This window comes from Eubalaena glacialis, chromosome 1 (genome assembly GCF_028564815.1).
Source record: "Eubalaena glacialis isolate mEubGla1 chromosome 1, mEubGla1.1.hap2.+ XY, whole genome shotgun sequence".
NCBI lineage: Eukaryota > Metazoa > Chordata > Mammalia > Artiodactyla > Balaenidae > Eubalaena > Eubalaena glacialis.
This window is the reverse complement of record NC_083716.1, coordinates 226782368-226799112: the sequence shown is the minus strand read 5'-3', so window position 1 is coordinate 226799112 and position 16745 is coordinate 226782368. Positions and strand designations below refer to the sequence as shown.

General features: G+C 36.5%; 1 protein-coding gene across 2 annotated transcripts in view; it reads left to right on the top strand.

Annotated features, from left to right (window-relative positions):
• Nucleotides 1–16745, top strand: part of CUL3 (cullin 3) — a 97895-nt gene that overhangs the window by 30651 nt on the left and 50499 nt on the right. For both annotated transcript variants that reach the window (XM_061187955.1, XM_061187947.1), the window contains one exon: nucleotides 11837–11950. In XM_061187955.1, the coding sequence (XP_061043938.1) occupies nucleotides 11837–11950 (114 nt within the window). The remainder of the gene's footprint in view (nucleotides 1–11836; nucleotides 11951–16745) is intronic.

Sequence of the window (16745 nt, the reverse complement as noted above, 5' to 3'; positions counted from 1 at the left end):
ACTTCTTTAGTACTATTCATTGAATTTTACTTTGTATTGAGGTCATATGAATGCTAATATTAGGCTCCTCTTTTCTACCCTCCTTTATAGAGATTGTAAAGTGACCGCATTTTGTATTCCCCATGGTGCCTAGCACCGTGCTTCACTTTTTGGAAGTAATCATTAAATATTTGAATTGTCAGTTCAGCGAAAGATGTTTATGTATCCTTTTGAATTAAGAGCTTCGTTTTGGACACTGTGAAATTCTTAAACTTATGTCACTAACTATGTATACATTAGTAAACTTATTTATAGAAGAATCTTCTGACAGCAGTCAAGAAAAACGTTTTCCCTGTAGTGGCTATCTTTAGTTTTGTTAATGATACTGGTATGATTCCTTTGATCAAGGTGGCCACCTTTATTCTAAAAATTAGTGAAAATAATGAAAACAGTACTGTCAATGTAGAAAATATCAAGAGGGCAGTGAATTTTATTCCATTCAGGAATCTCTTGTCGTTAGTGAATTCTTAGAAAGTTTAAAATATCTACAAAATTTAAGGTTAGTTCTCCTAACTTGTAGTAGGAGTTTGCTTTGAAATACAAAAATCTTAAGGTTGTTATATGTATTATGAGATAGCAACATCTATTCACCAAACTTAATGGAGCTTGGCTCCATTACGAACTTCTCAAGGTATGAAGTAAAAGAATTCCTTCTAGTTATGGAGAAATTTCTGTTCTTTAGAGGAGGAAAAGCAAGAATCAAGTGGAAATTGAGAGTTTAGAAAATACTGTATAAAATATATGAATATATAGGTATACGTGTTTTACTTATGTTGCTTGTTTCAGAAAATTTAAGGCACTTATGAATTTTCTGAGTATCTTGTTAAAATGCAGATTATGATTCAGTGGGTCCAGCTCACCAATGATGATGATGATGATATTGACCATGATTTTGCTCTGTGCATACCACACTCTGAGTAGCAAGATTCAAATATGTATATGAATAATTTTATGAATATGTAATACAAGTAATATTATAATAGAAGCAAATGCTTATGTAGCATTTACTGTGGGCTAGGCACTGTTCTGAGTATTTTGTGTATACTAATTTTATCCACACAACAGCTCCTTGAAGTGGGTGCTATTTCTGTTTTTATAAAAACTGATACATAAAGAAATTAAGTAAGTTGCTCAAGGTCACACATCTACTAGATGTGAGTCTGATTTGAATCAGGCAGATGGGCTTTTTAGCATCTGTATTGCTGTGCTGCCACTGTTCACCATGTAATCTTTTAAGTCAAGAATTCTCGGCATAACGGGAAGAGCTGTGGAGCTTTTTTCAAAGGATGTGTCGGATTAGGAGACATATCCTCTACACTCCATGGCTTGGCTTCCATTGAGATTTACTTATACAGTAAGCCACTTTGATTGTTAGGGTTATGTCACATCACTTTGGTGTGATGAAGTGAAAAATATTTTGAGATCTTCAGGAATTATTCTTTAATGGCATTTCTAGGAAAAACAGGGTTTATATAACTGGTAAAATTTGTAAAGTGACAAGCCCCCAGATCACATACGCAGGGCTCTGGAAAATTCAAATGTTGTGAGAACTTATATGCTATTTTTGATCATGGTAAATGTTGCATATTTATGTAAATACTCTGGTTTCATCAGGTGCGACAAGCAGTATGTTTTAGAATTTAGAGCCAAGAACGATACTTAGCAAGTATCCAGTGGCTGTCTCAGTTACAGGCACACCTTGTTGTGCTTAGCTTTACTGCACTTAGCAGATAACTTCATTTTTTTTTCCCCACAAATTGAAGGTTTGTGGCAACCCCCTGTTGAGCAAGTCGGTCAGGCACCATTTTTTCAACAGCATTTGCTCACTTCATGTGTCTGTCACATTTTGGTAATTCTCGCAGTATTTCAAACTTTTTCATTATTATTATATTTGCTATGGTGATCTGTGATCGGTGATCTTTGATGTTGCTGTTATAGTTTTGGGGTGGGAGGCACAAACTGTGCCCAAATAATACGGCGAACTTAATTAATAAATGTTGTGTGTGTTCTGACTGCTCCACTGACCAGCTGCTGCCCTGTCTCTTTCCCTCTCCTTGGGCCTCTATTCCCTGAGACATAACAATATTGAAATTAGGCAAATTAATAATCCTAATAATGGCCTCAAGTATTCAAGTGAAGGGAAGAATGGCGTGTCTCACTTTAAATCAAAAGCTGGAAGTGATTAAGCTTTAGTGATGAAGGCATGTTGTAAGTTGAAATAGGCTGAAAGCTAGGCCTCTTGTACCAAACAGCCAAGTTGTAGATGGAAAGGAAGAGTTCTTGAAGGAAATTAAAAGTGCTTCTCCAGTGAACACATGAATGATAAGAAAGTGAAATAGCCTTATTGCTGATATGGAGAATGTTTGAGTGGTCTGGATCGAAGATCACACCAGGAACAACAGCATTCCTCTAAACCAAAGCCTAATCCTGAGCAAAGCCCTAACTCTCTTCAGTTCTGTGAAGGCTGTGAGAGGTGAGGAAGCTGCAGAAGAAAAGTTTAAGGCCAGCAGAGGTAGGTTCGGAGGTTTACGGAAGGGAGCCGTCTCCATAACATACAAGTAAGTGCAAGGTGAAGCAGCAAGTGCTGATGTAGAGACTATCAACTAATCCAGAAGATTTTCAGTGTAGACAAAACAGCTTTCTATTTGAAGAACATGTCATCTAGGACTTCCATAGCTAGAGAGGAGAAGTCAGCGCCTATCTTCAAAGTTTCAAAGGATAGGCTGACTCTTGTTAGGGGTTAATGCAGCTGGTGACTTTAAGTTGAAGCCAGCACTCATTTACCATTCTGAAAACCCTAAGCCCCTTAAGAACTATGCTAAATCTACTCTGCCTGTGCTCTATAAAGGGAACAACAGCTTGGATGTCAGCATGTCTGTTTACAACATGGTTTACTGAATATTTTAAACCCACTGTTGAGACCTACTGCTCAGAAAAGAAAGATTCCTTTCAAAGTATTATTGTTCCTTGACAGTGCACCTGGTCACCCAAGAGCTCTGATGGTGATCTACAGACGATTAATGTTGTTTTCATGCCTGCTAACACAACATGCATTCTGCAGTCCATGGAGCAAGGAGTAATTTCAACTTTCAAGTCTATTTATTTAAGAAACACATTTCATAAGGCTACAGCTGCCATGGATAGTGATTTCTCTGATGGATCTGGGCAAAGTCAAATGAAAACCTCCTGCAAAGGATTCACCATTCTAGATGTCATTAAGAACATTCATGCAGGGTGAGAGAGTGTCATGGACATATATACACTACCAAATGTAAAATAGATAGCTAGTGGGAAGCAGCCGCATAGCACAGGGAGATCAGCTCGGTGCTTTGTGACCACCTAGAGGGGTGGGATAGGGAGGGTGGGAGGGAGGGAGATGCAAGAGGGAAGAGATATGGGAACATATGTATATGTATAGCTGATTCACTTTGTTATAAAGCAGAAAGTAACACACCATTGTAAAGCAATTATACTTCAATAAAGATGTTTAAAAAAAAAAATTCATGATTTGTGGAAAGAGGTCAAAATATCAGTACTAACAGGACTTTGGAAGAAGTTGATTCCAGCCCTCACGGATGACTTTGAGGGGCTCAAAGGGTGGAAGAGGTAACTTCAGATGTGGTGTAAGTAGCAGAAGAACTAAAATTAGAAGTGGAACCTGAAGATGTGACTGAATTGCTGTAATCTCTAAACAAAACATTAATGGATGAAGGGTTGGTTCTTATGGATGAGCAAAGAAAGTGGTTTCTTAAGATGGAATGTACTCCTGGTAAAGATGCTGTGAAGGTTGTTAATGTGACAACGAAGGATTTAGACCTTTACGTAAACTTAGTTGATAAAGTAGCAGCAGGGTTTGAAAGGACTGACTCCGCTTGTGAAAGAAGTTCTACTGTTGGTAAAATGCTGTGAAACAGCATTGCATGCTACAGAGAAATCATTCCTGAAACAAGGAAGAGTCGATTGATGCGGCAACTTCATTGTCATCTTATTTGAAGAAATTGCCACGGCCGCTCCCGCCAGCCTTCAGCAAAACCACCACCCTGATCAGTCAGCAGCCGTCAACACCAAGGCGAGATCTTCCACCAGCAAAAGATTATGACTCCCTGAAGGCTCAGGCGATGGCTAGCATTTCTTAGCAACAAAGTATTTTTAAATTAAGATATGCACATTATTTATTGAGACATTTATTTAGTCTATTGCACATTTAATAGACTACTGTATAATGTAAACGTAACTTTTATACGCACTGGGAAACCGAAAAATTCGTGTGACTTGCTTTATTGCAATATTCCCGTTATTGCAGTGGTTTGGAACCAAACCCACATCTTCGAGGTGTGCCTGTATTTTTAAAATAGTGGAAAACCCCACTTTTAAAATCACACAAAACCAATATAAATCATATTTAATCAGGGGAAAGAGTGCCCACCCTGGAGTGGTACTGAGACATCTTAGTGGAGCATTGCATGAGTGCCATTGATCTAATCAACCCCAGCCATATTACAGGGAAGAGGAGCTGCAGACTGTATAGGTGAAGTAACTTGGTCAAAGTCCTAATTAGTAACTGTCCTTGGTAACTGTCTGCAAATACTAATTTTTTTTTTAACGTCTTTATTGGAGTATAATTGCTTTACAATGGTGTGTTAGTTTCTGCTTTATAACAAAGTGAATCAGCTATACGTATACATATATCCCCATATTCCTTCCCTCTTGAGTCTCCCTCCCACCCTCCCTATCCCACCCCTCTAGGTGGTCACAGAGCACCGAGCTGATCTCCCTGTGCTATGCGGCTGCTTCCCACTAGCTATCTGTTTTACATTTGGTAGTGTATACATGTCCATGCCACTCTCTCACTTCGTCCCAGATTACCCTTCCCCCTCCCGTGTCCTCAAGTCCATTTGCAAATACTAATTTGATTGTTTTAGCTCCTGAGTGAACATTACAATACTACAGATTTCTAAGAGGTTGCACCTCTTAACATTATATCAGTAGTATCTCTGTGATACTTTAAAATGTTCTTTTTTTAGCATGTGTGCTAGATTATGCACCATTTTATGTTTTTAATACATGGTATATATTTCAATGCAAAATAATGCTAAATACAAATATCTGTATTTACAGAGATTTATCTGTGTTGGAATTAAGTATTGTCCTGAGTTTTAAGACTTTCTAAGAAGGAAGTCCTTTTCAGTATTCCATATCATCATTAATTATATGGCTCAGTTCTGGTTTCAGTAAACTTTAGAATTAAAATCTTTATAATTAGTTTTAGCTGGTAAATTTCTTTGTGTTATCTAGATATTAGGATTGGCTTGCTGGGACTTTGCCCCAGGCATTTAAATTTAGGTGAAAAAATTTTAATTAATGATTAAAAATAAATGTGTGTATGTTAGAGGGTGGGGGGATACTGTGTAGATTATTAGTATCCTTCACCTCTCCATCCAGCCAAGAGCTGCTGGCCCAGGGTCAACCTCCTTGTCAGTCCTTGTCGCTCCCATTCATGCTCATGCCTGCTGGCCTCTCCTGTCACCCCCTTTTCCATCCTTCTCCCCCTCCCTTTGCCAGTAATTTGATTGATTTGAGGATGTATTTCTTGCTACTTGGATGTTAATTTATCAATGAACAGGTGTTATTATTGATACAACATTGAAAAATAAAGTTTTTTTTAATTTAGTAATCTACTTTAATCTTTGCTAAGTGTGTAATAAAAAGGACAGGGAAAGCTCTATTCACAGAATGGAGGATGTAGTATGTCAATTTGAATTATTGCAGAGGCCTTTGTAAGGTTGGTATACGCAAAATAATTAGCTATTCTTCACTGTTTGGCATTCAAGTTGCTTTTCTGAATAAAGATTGTGGCATCATAGCTTACATTTATAATATAATAAAACAGGACCCAATTTGAGAATCATAATTACTGCAAGTTTTAAAAAGTCAATATACAATAAAATTAGCCTTTTATTTTCATGTACAGTTCTGTGAATTTTAGCCCATTTATAGATTTATGTAACTGCTATCACAGTCAATATAGAACATCCTTCACCCCAGAAAATTTGTTTTCCCTTTATAGTCACCTCCTTCTCCCACCCCTAATACCTGGCAATCACTGATCTCTTCTGTCACTATAGTTTTGTTTTCTCAAGAATGTCCTATAAGTGGAATCATACAGTTTGTAGCCTTTGACACTAACTTCTTTCATTCACATAATTATTTTGCGATTGAGCCAATCTGTTGTATATGTCAATAGTTTGTTCCTTGTTATTGCTGAGTGATATTCTGCTTTATAAATGTATCAGTTTGCTTATCCATTTACCTGTTTACTTGTTGTAAGACATTTGGGTTGTATACAGTTTATTCTGATTATGAATAGAGTTACTATGAACATTTGTGTACAGCTTTTTGTGTGAATATAAGTTTTCATTTCTCTAGGATAAATTCGTAGGAGTGGGATTGCTGGGTCACGTGTAAGTGTATGTTTTACTTCATAAGATACTGCCAAACTGTTTTCTGGTAGGGCTGTACCATTTTGCGTTCCCACCAGCAATGTATGAGAGTTCTAGTTGCTCAGAATCTTTGCCAGCACTTGGTATTGTCAGTATATTTTATGTTAGCCATTCTAATGGGTGTGTGTAGTGGTGTGTCATCACGGTTTTAATTTGCATTTCCTTAATGGCTAATGTTGGTGAACATCTTTTCATGTGTAGAATTGTCTGTTCGAGTCTTTTGCCCATTTTAAAATTCTGTTCTTTGCTTTCTTTACTGAGTTGTGAGAGGTTTTTTTTGTTTGTTTGTTTTTATTCTGGGTACAAGTCATTTAATATTTTCTCCCAGTCTATAGTTTGTTTTTTTATTGTTTTAACAGTACCTGCAGAACAAAAGCTTTTAATTTTGATGGAGTCCAGTTTATCATTTTTTTCTTTTATAGCTCATGCTTTTGGTGTTAGGTTGGAAATTGCTTAAATCTCAGATGACATTGTATTTTTCTTACATTTCGTTCTGCTATACCCTTTTTCTTTGAATTATTACGGTGCTTTGGAAATGAAATGATATAGCTAGAAACTTTTCTCCTAAAGTAAAGTTTAATGTTGAATGTTAATGGATGGCTTAAAAATATCAGGACTCAGAACCACATCAGTATGATTATTATTATAACTATATAAAAACATATTCATATTGAGGAAATTCTGCAAAGGGAAGGAACAGAAATGGCTAGTATGGCTCTTTTAAGTCAGTGGTTTCCTAATCCTGGCTATTGTATCAGAATCATTGGGGTAGCTTTAAAAAGAAAAATACCCAGATTCTCTTTCTTTTGATCAGTTTTTTTTTAGATCAATAAATTGTTGGGCCCCCCCCCCCATTTTTTTTTAATAGACTTTACTTTTAGAGCAGTTTTTGATTCACAGCAAAATTGAGCAGAAGGTACAGAGATTTCCCATACGCCCCCTGACACATGTACAGCCTCGCCTACTATAAGCATCCCATACCAGAGTGGCGCATTTGTTAAAATAATGAACCTACACTGACATATCATTATCACCCAGAGTCCATAGTTTACATTAGAGGGTCATTCTTGGTGGTGGTTATTCTATGCATTTTGACAAATGTGTAATGAAATACCATTATAGTACCATCCAGAATATTTTCACTGCCGTAAAAATCCTGTGCTCTGCCTGTTCATTTCTGTTCCACCCTAATCCCTAGCAACCACTGATCTTTTTTACCGTTTCTTTAGTTTTTCCTTTTCAAGAATGTCATATGGTTGGAATCATATGGTACATAGCCTTTTCACATTGTCTTCTTTCACTTTGTAATATGTACTTAAGGTTCCTGTGTGTCTTTTCATGGCTTGATAGCTTATTTCTTTCTAGTGCTGAATGGTACTCCATTGTCTAGATGTACCACAGTTTATTTATTCACCGACTGAAGGACATCTTGGTTGCTTCTAAGTTTTGGCAGTTATGAATAAAGCTGCTATAAACATCAGTGTGGGGGGTTTTATGTGGACATAAGTTGTCAACTCCTTTGGTATTTATTTCAGGGAGCATAATTTTCTATATCATATAGTAAGAATATGTCTGGTTTTGTAAGAAGCTGCCAAACTCTCTTCCAAAGTGACTGTTACCATTTTTCATTCCTACCGGCAGTGGTTGAGAGTGCCTCTTGCTCTGCATCCTCACCAGATTTGCTGATGTCGTTGTTTTGGGTTTTGGCCATTCTAATAGATGTGTAGTGGTATCCCATTGTTATTTTAATTTGCAGTTCCTTACCGATCAGATGTTGAACATCTTTTTATATGCTTATTTGCCATCTGGATATCTTTTTGGTGAGGTGTCCAGGTCTTTTGCCAGTTTTTAAAATTGGGTTGTTTGTTTTCTTATTGTCGAGTTTTATAAATTCTTTGTGTATTTTGGATAATAGTCCTTTTTCAGATGTGTGTGTCTTTTGTAAATATTTTCTCCCATTCTGTGTCTTGTCTTCTCATTCTCTTGATTGAAATTTATTAGTCTCCATGGGATTCTATTTCTTTGCCAAGTTTGTGATCTACTGTTTTAAATTACTGTGTCTTGCTTTATCCTTTGCAAGGCTAGATGTCTTGCATTAGCCATCAGTTTTCAGCTACTCGTTTATCCTCTTTGTCACAACTGGTCCATCCTGCTCTCAACTTCCATGGTTCTTCATCGTCTCACTCTTCAAATTCCAACTCTTCATCTGGATAATCTTCATGTAGATTTTCTAAAGTAATGATGCTGGTCGTACTTGATCTGCAGGTCCCTTTGGTTCTGGTACCACCTCTACATCAGGGTTGCCTTTGCTGGTGCAAAGATTAATCATGTTACAACACACAGTTCCCACTTTCTATTTCAAGTTTTCTGTATTGTTATGTTAATAATTTGTAAAATAAAGGTTAAATCTTTTTTTCACTTTGTGTATTTTGCTTTATATGCCAACTTAATCTTCTTTTGAAAAGCCTATCAAAAGTTTTGATTTTCATAAAGATTGAATTTTCACCTCACTCCTACCATTTCATTGTATATGTTTGAACAAATATGCATTCACTTTTCATGTATCAGAGTATGAAGATATTTTTCTGGGGCAGTTTTAGAGGAACAGTTTTTTGCTCATAAAGTGATCTGAATAGTTAAGAGATGATTGCAGCAAGTGTGCCTAAGGGTATTTATCTTTAATCTTTTAGTCCTGTCCGTGTGTGTAATCTTTCAAAAGTAAATATAACAAAATTAACAGTTTATAGCAGCTTATTTTCTGCTAAGTAAAATTCACTGTTACTGATTTGTCAGCATAATTTTTTGAAGTATAATGCAAATAAAGCAATTTTATCATTTATGACACATTGTGCTAGTAGATCGCATTTTAATTTTGTTGAAAGGCAGGTATCTTATACTTGTTGCTATGTTTTAGTGTATAAATCATTGATTTTAGAAAATATGCCTTATTTTATAACTTTTAAAATTTAATTGGTAAATTTTTCATTTATCCAACAAATATACCAAGCATATTCTTGCATTCCAAAATCAGAGTGACTTTAATACAGTTAACATATAACTTGATTTTATAACAAAGGGGGTATATAGAAGTTCACTTAAGTCCTTACAAATAATTAATTCCTAGATATTACGGTGTTTGGAATATATAATTTAATTTTTGTTATGTAGTACAGTTTCTCTAGTATTGTCATGATTTTGATTTAATTGCTACTCAAAGTTTAGTGGTTCAGTGAAAGAATATGAAGGTTGAAGAATTTTGTAAATAGGTACATTTTCAACTTGCTGTGTTTTTGTTTTTAGCGTTAGCTACCTTGGCAACTTGCATATGATGAGTGATAGACTTAATGAGTTGAAATAAATGGTATATTACCACTTTGCATGAAAGTGTTTGTTTAACACAGTACTGTCAACTAACTGACATGGATGTTTATCACTTTTGATGTAGTCAGCATATTTATGGAGTAATCTCTGGGTGATATATTTGAAGTCAAGGAGCTGAGTCTGAACAAAAGATTATATAATAAAATTCTAAATTATGTGGTATATAGGCTAGTGGTTTTCATACTGTATGCTTAGGAGACTAGATTTATTGTCCCATCACTAAAATCTCTCACTGACTTCTTTTCCTCCATAAATAAGAAAATTATAGTTTTCTCAACTTCAGCTTACTCTCCCATGTGTTGAGAGTAATGTGTTATGTGTATTTTTTTTTTTAATCTTTGGAACTTCGAACCACTTTTTTCTAGTTCTAATACACAGTGACATTTTATTTACATGTATTTATAATTTGGGTTTACAGGTGTCTATATATCTCAACACACATATTAAATGATTTGTTTCTCAGAGAACACCATGACTTCAGATTCTCCCCAACCTGAAAAAGTTGAACCACTACTGCAGATTATCTATGGTAAAGAATGTTTAGAGATAGAAGATGTCTCTTCAAGCCAGAGTTATTGAGAGTTGAGCTAGACCATGGAGGATTGGTTGGATTTGAATAACTGCATAGTTTGGCAGTATAGTCCCAAAGTGTTGTAGGAACTTGGAGGACAAACACACTGCTTTTTCATGACAAAGCTAGAACCAGAGTCTAGATTCTATTTCCTAGTCAAATCTTTCAGTTGGACTGATAGCATAGCAGGAAGAAGTAGTGGTCAGTAACCTCATATTGGAGAAGGTGTCAATATGCTTGTGGACTGTGGAATTCCTGAATTCTTATCAGGATTGCATTAGGAAGGCATTTCAGACTGAAAGGAACTTTATGTGCAAAGGCAGATATCCTGAAAGAGCTTACCTTGTTGGAGGTGGATCATGGTATTGGAGGGTGGGGATGAAATAAAGGGTCTTTTATATGCCAGGCACTGTTCTAGATGTGGAAGGTACACATGGAAAAGACAGACTCCCTGCTACCGTGGAGCTTACATTTTAGTAGGAGAAATAATAAACATAAATATGTAATATACTAGTAATTAGTGATGAGTACTTGAGGAAAAATAAAGTGTAGGGTAAAGGAATAGAGATAGACGTTATTGAAATAGGGTGTCAGGGAAGACCTTTTTGTGGAGGTGAAACTTGAGCAGAAAAAAAGGCAGGGAGTGAGGTATGTGAACCAGCGCAGAGGAGATGGCAGAGCACATTTGCTGTGTGCAGCTCCATGGTAGCTGGAGTGCATTAAGTTAATAGTTTATGCTCACTGAGTGTTTACTGAGTGCCAGACACTGTTCTACCTGTATTACTAGTGGTAATTCAATCCTTAAAACAATCCTATAAAATGGATACTATTTCAGATTTGAGGAGACTGAAGCACAGAGATTAAATACTTCACCCAAGGTTGCACAGCTAGTCGGCGAGCTGGGATTCAAGCCCAGGTAGTTGGACTCCAAAATCAGTGTTTTCGACCATTCTTCAAAGATTGGGGAGGGGAAGTGTAGTAGGAAATTTAATTGGAGCAATAGCCTGGGGCCAGTTCTGTGGGGCCTTTGTGGTTCCTTTATAAGTATTTAGGATTTTATGCTGACAGTGAGGTTAAGTCATTGGCGGGTTGAGAAGTGCCCAAGAGGTTGCTTTATGATTCTGGAGGTCAAGAGATGGGTCTGGATTATACAAAACACATTTGTTAGTTATCTGTATATAGGTTGTATTATAGCTTAAAATATTTCTACTGGTCTGTAACATGTTTCTTTGATCTAAAATCGAAGATTCCACTTCATTATTTTGTTGAACAGATATGTGCATGTATACATATGAGTGCGCGCGTGCGTGTGTATAAACAAACTAATGAACTTTTCTGTTAATAGGTGCGAGAAGATGTACTAAATTCATTGAATAACAACTTTCTTCAAACACTAAATCAAGCTTGGAACGATCATCAGACAGCTATGGTGATGATTAGAGACATACTAATGTATATGGTAAGTAGAGCTTTGTTGTTTTTCCTTTAAGTTAAGCATTTCAAAACACAGTGTCTTTTTTTCTATCACATTTATTTGGATGGTACAACTCAGTGTGGAAACCTTTTTTTCTTTTTTTTTTTAAATACTATTTGCTTCATAAGGGCCAACCTTAGCTTATATGAGTAGAATCTTAGTTGCTCCTATACTTAATGATTAGAATGGAAAACTGAAAGGGAAAGATTTAATATTTTTCTAAATATCTAGCACTTATGCTTCAATATGTGAAATACCGAAAAGTCCATCTCTTCTTGAGTAAGGGTGATTGAGTGACAACATGAGAGATGAAAGCTGAATATTCTCTTGCAAGTTTTTAAACCCTAATGTCCTTATATCTTCAGTTACAGGGGATGTCATATTAATACAAATATTTTTGTAATAACTGCCATCTATCACTCCTAATAATAAATCTCTCCCAATCTTGCAAGGACTGTAAGTGCTTGCAGTATATATATATATTCTTCAGATATGTATTGCCTTTTTCACCTAGTTTTACTGTTTTTTAATTATTCAAGAAAAGTATCTTGTTCATCAAAACAATTTGGAAAACATGGACCTGAGGTAGGCTGTTTAATAGCTTTCAAGGAGATTAAACTCTCAGGTTTTTTTAACTTTAGTATGATTATTAAGATTCATCAAGCTTAATTATCATGTCTGCAAAATCATCAAGCCCAATAACTTGTTACTTCATTGTTTATGTTTGAGAATTGGACGTAGTGATTTTCTTCTAAGATTTCACTCTCTGCTTTTCGAATTTTTATTTTCAGTTTCTTTAGTTTTGATTATTAGTTGTAATGGTGAGAGCGTGTCCTGCTTTCTTTTACTTGGTAGAATGAAGCAGTGTTTGGAAAGAATTTCCAATGAGAACAAACAGCTGTAAAGTTTTTTGTTGTGCTGAGTGAATTCAATCAGGCCTATTACCCCAGGTTTTATAGGGCCTAGTGGCAAGAGGGTCAAGGAGAAGCTACTTCATTTTTCAGGGTTTTGATGAAACGTTTAACAAATTATTTAGCCTTTCTGAGCCTCATTTTCCTCTTCAGGATATAGATTCATTTTAAGTTGATATTTTGAGGTAAATGCGATAGCATGTGAAAACATATAATGTTTGGGATTTAAATGTGAAATAAGTTAACTTACTGCTGTCCTCTAAGTTTTGGATTTGGTGAGTCTTTAAATTCCAACACAAACACTGAGATAGAAAATTACTTGTGATTTCATGGTCCATCACTCTGTTGATAAAAGGAGTATTTTTAAATTATTTATATACTTTTTATACCATGCTATTTTTTAAATTTCTGTTTTATTTCAGCACACACACACACCACTTTTTTTGTTGGTTGGGGGGCAAATGAAATCTCCAACCTTGAATCCTGGCGATTATGTGACCATAGTCAAGGAACTAATTATCATTCCTCAGCTTCCTCATTTATAAAATGAAAATAATATTGTGCTAATTGGGTAGAGTAGCCATGAGGCTTAAAGGAGCCTTTCATATGAAGCACCTATATGGCCTGGACTATAGTAATGTGCTCAGTAAAAATTAACTAGTATTAATATTTCCCATCATCTTTTCATCAAGCCCAGCTGGTAGTACCACACCCCTAGATAAACCCAGCAACTTGCCTTTCCTGGGCTTCTGCTGGTAGAAACCCCACTTGGGAAACCTCACACAGGGTAGCTCAGTGCCACTATTTGTCCGTTTTCACAAACCTCTAGTCAGCCCTCCACACTGCTCAGTAGTCTCACTCTTTCTCTATTCAGCTCATTCCACCACTTTGAAAGAGTTATTTCTCTTCAAACCTCCAGCTATCCTGCTGGTCCCCTTACTCTTAATAAACAATCTTGCCTTCTGCCTCTCAGAGAGAAGGAGAAAGCATCAGGTGGAAGCTGGGTTCATCTCTTGCCTCTGAATCTACAGGTTTCCCTATATTTTCTCCCCTTTTGTGTTTCTCGTTTTCCCTCCCATTTTAATGGAGGGCAGTGTTTCCTCACCTATCAAATGCCGTTTCTTCACTTGTGCTAAGAATCTCATTTCTTTCTACTTTGTCAAAAAACAGAATTATTTTCAGGTTCTGCCTTTTTACTGGTCTTACTCATCAGCACTGGACACATTCAGGTCACTGGCATCCTCAAAATAAAATCCCACTACATTTTCGGCTGGACCCCTGCACTGCTTCCCAGGGTGTCTCATTGCCATGCACAGCTAAATGTCTCATAGGAAATGTTGACGCTTGCTATCTCTTTTTTCTCATCTTTTATTCATTTTGAATATGTTTTAGTCACGCTCCTATCCCAACTCTTCTATTCCTTCTTGCTCTTACTGGGATCGCCGCGTCTGCGCATCTCTGAAAGCAAAGCTCACTGCTACTCCTCGTGCTCCTTGGTTCTTCCAGCAGCATTGGCACAGTTGACGACTCTTCTCGTCTTCTAACACGTTGGGTTCTTAATTTCTGTGACCAAACACTCCCTTGGTATGCCTCCTACCTTTCTGTTTCTTCTCAGTCACTCTTCCTTCTCCTCTGCCCTTGAAAATAGAGGCATTCTTGGGGCTTAGTCCTAGGCTTCCTTCTCCTGGTACCTGTTATTTGCTTCCCTTAGCTCTCTGTTGTGCCTCTGTTCAGGTGATTCCCACATTATGTCTCCAGCCTCATTCTCTGAGATTCAGACTCGTAAATTCATTTATCTAGTTGGTGGCTCCCTTCATTGTCTGAGAGGTACTTCAAACTTGGCGTTTCCAAATGAGCTCATAATCAGTGTCATTCCATCTGATCATGACAGAAACCTGGGAATTATTCTTGTCAGTTTCTTCTCCCTCTCTCCCTACATCATGTATTTCTAGAACCTGAAATTTCTCTGTTTTCATATCTACTGCCTAAGACCAAAGCACCTTCATTTCTTAGTAACTAGTCATATAACATTCTCTGTGCTCCCCTCTGTTCTCTTTAAAGCACCTGATTACGTTACTGCCCTGCTGAAGTCCTTCTCTCTCATCTTGGAATTTTCACACGTCTTCTGTCTGGATATGTTTCCACCCTTTATGTGATTTTTTTTTCCTACTTATCCTTTAAGTCTTAGCTTAAATTTCTGGTAAGCTTTCCCTGACTCATGCTGTGTACTGCGCACTGGCACCAGCTGCTCTCACTGTACTCAGTACTACTCCTTTTGTAGCATTTATCATTATTAACAACTGTTTAGTGCCTCATTTCCTCATTAGACAGAACTTTACTGGGGGGGATGTCTGTGTCACCACTGTGTCTCCAACACCTAGCACAACTCCCTGCACAAACAAGGCACTCCCATACATCTTTGAAGTAATCTACACATTCTTTTTTAATAGATCGTGCTTTTTTCAAAATGCTTATTAAAATATGCAATTACAGATTCAGAAAGAAATTTAAGTGTTGGTAAGGTATCTTCATGTTCTATAAGGTAGACTTCTTTCATCTTTCATTCTCTTTATTTTTCCTTTTTATGTGTAGTATTCTGGGCTTAGTTAAATAAGTGCTTTTAAAAATTAAGGTAAAATTTATATACATTGAAATGTGCAGAACTGAAGTGTATAAAGTTATTTTTGACACATGTATGCTCCTTTGTAACCAATACTTCAGTCAAGATAAATAAATGCTTTTAATTTTCCAAAGATCAAAAAAAAATTTTCTGTTGACATCTACGTTATTTTCTGTGAGGATTTTTACCCTCAATTCAGACTTATCAGATCACTTTACCTGCTAGATAAGACACACACCTGAGGTGTACAGGTTTCTAGACAGATTTTTCTTTTCTATGAATTCTGGCTCTAACTGTTGGAATTTTAGATCTCAGGCTCAGAGGGAGGAGAGAAGACGCTGCACTGTCTTCCCACCTCCCTCCTACTCAGCTAGCTGACTTTTTCTCTAACAAGGAGGTGTCTGTATCTAAAATGCCCTGCGTGAGCCTCAGTGTATATAGATAGCATGGGACACACTGACTCTTGAAAGTGGAAATGGAATCAATCACAGGTTACGTGGAGGCAGCCGTTGGTCACAATTTGTCCCCACTCACTTTGTTGTTGGCAGGTTCAGCGTTCCAGAAAGAAAAGTGTACATGTCTCTAGATGGAACATGTGATCTATACCCCCTTCTAACATTTGAGACTTGCATTATGTATTTTGCCCCTGAAGGCGCTGGAGTTTGTAATCTCTGCTTTGTTTCTTATTTTTAATTCATTCTTTTCTTTAAGAAAAGTTAACATGTTAAACTTTTAAGATTGGTTTGAGCCTACTTAGTATAAGTTTCCTTTTCAGTTTTTTAATTGTTTAAAAGGTGAATGATTGGGGAAAGATCTGATTATTTTATGGAGAAAATGTGTTATGGGTTATATAATAGCTTTAATTATCAAAATAATCCACAGGTATATTAATATTCAGTTCATTTCCCTCCCCCCCTTAAACTATAAAATGAATACAATATCAAGGGAGAGTTAAATTTATGGATGGTATTCTGTAGGTTACATTTGAGCAATTAGAATTAATGTCAAAAGATATAGGAAAGCATTTCCTATTGTGATATGTAGGGCTAATAGAAGGTTAATAGAGGAATTTTCTGCATAAAACTCTGGTTATTTTCAAAGATATTTTCATGTTTTTACTTGAATTTATCTATATTCCCAGTCATTTTCACAAATAACAAAGATATAGTACTATTGCAGGTTATCCTTAAAGACTAGAGGCTATAAATTCAAAGTCCTGGGGTGGAGAGTTGACCCAGGAAAGGAGGGT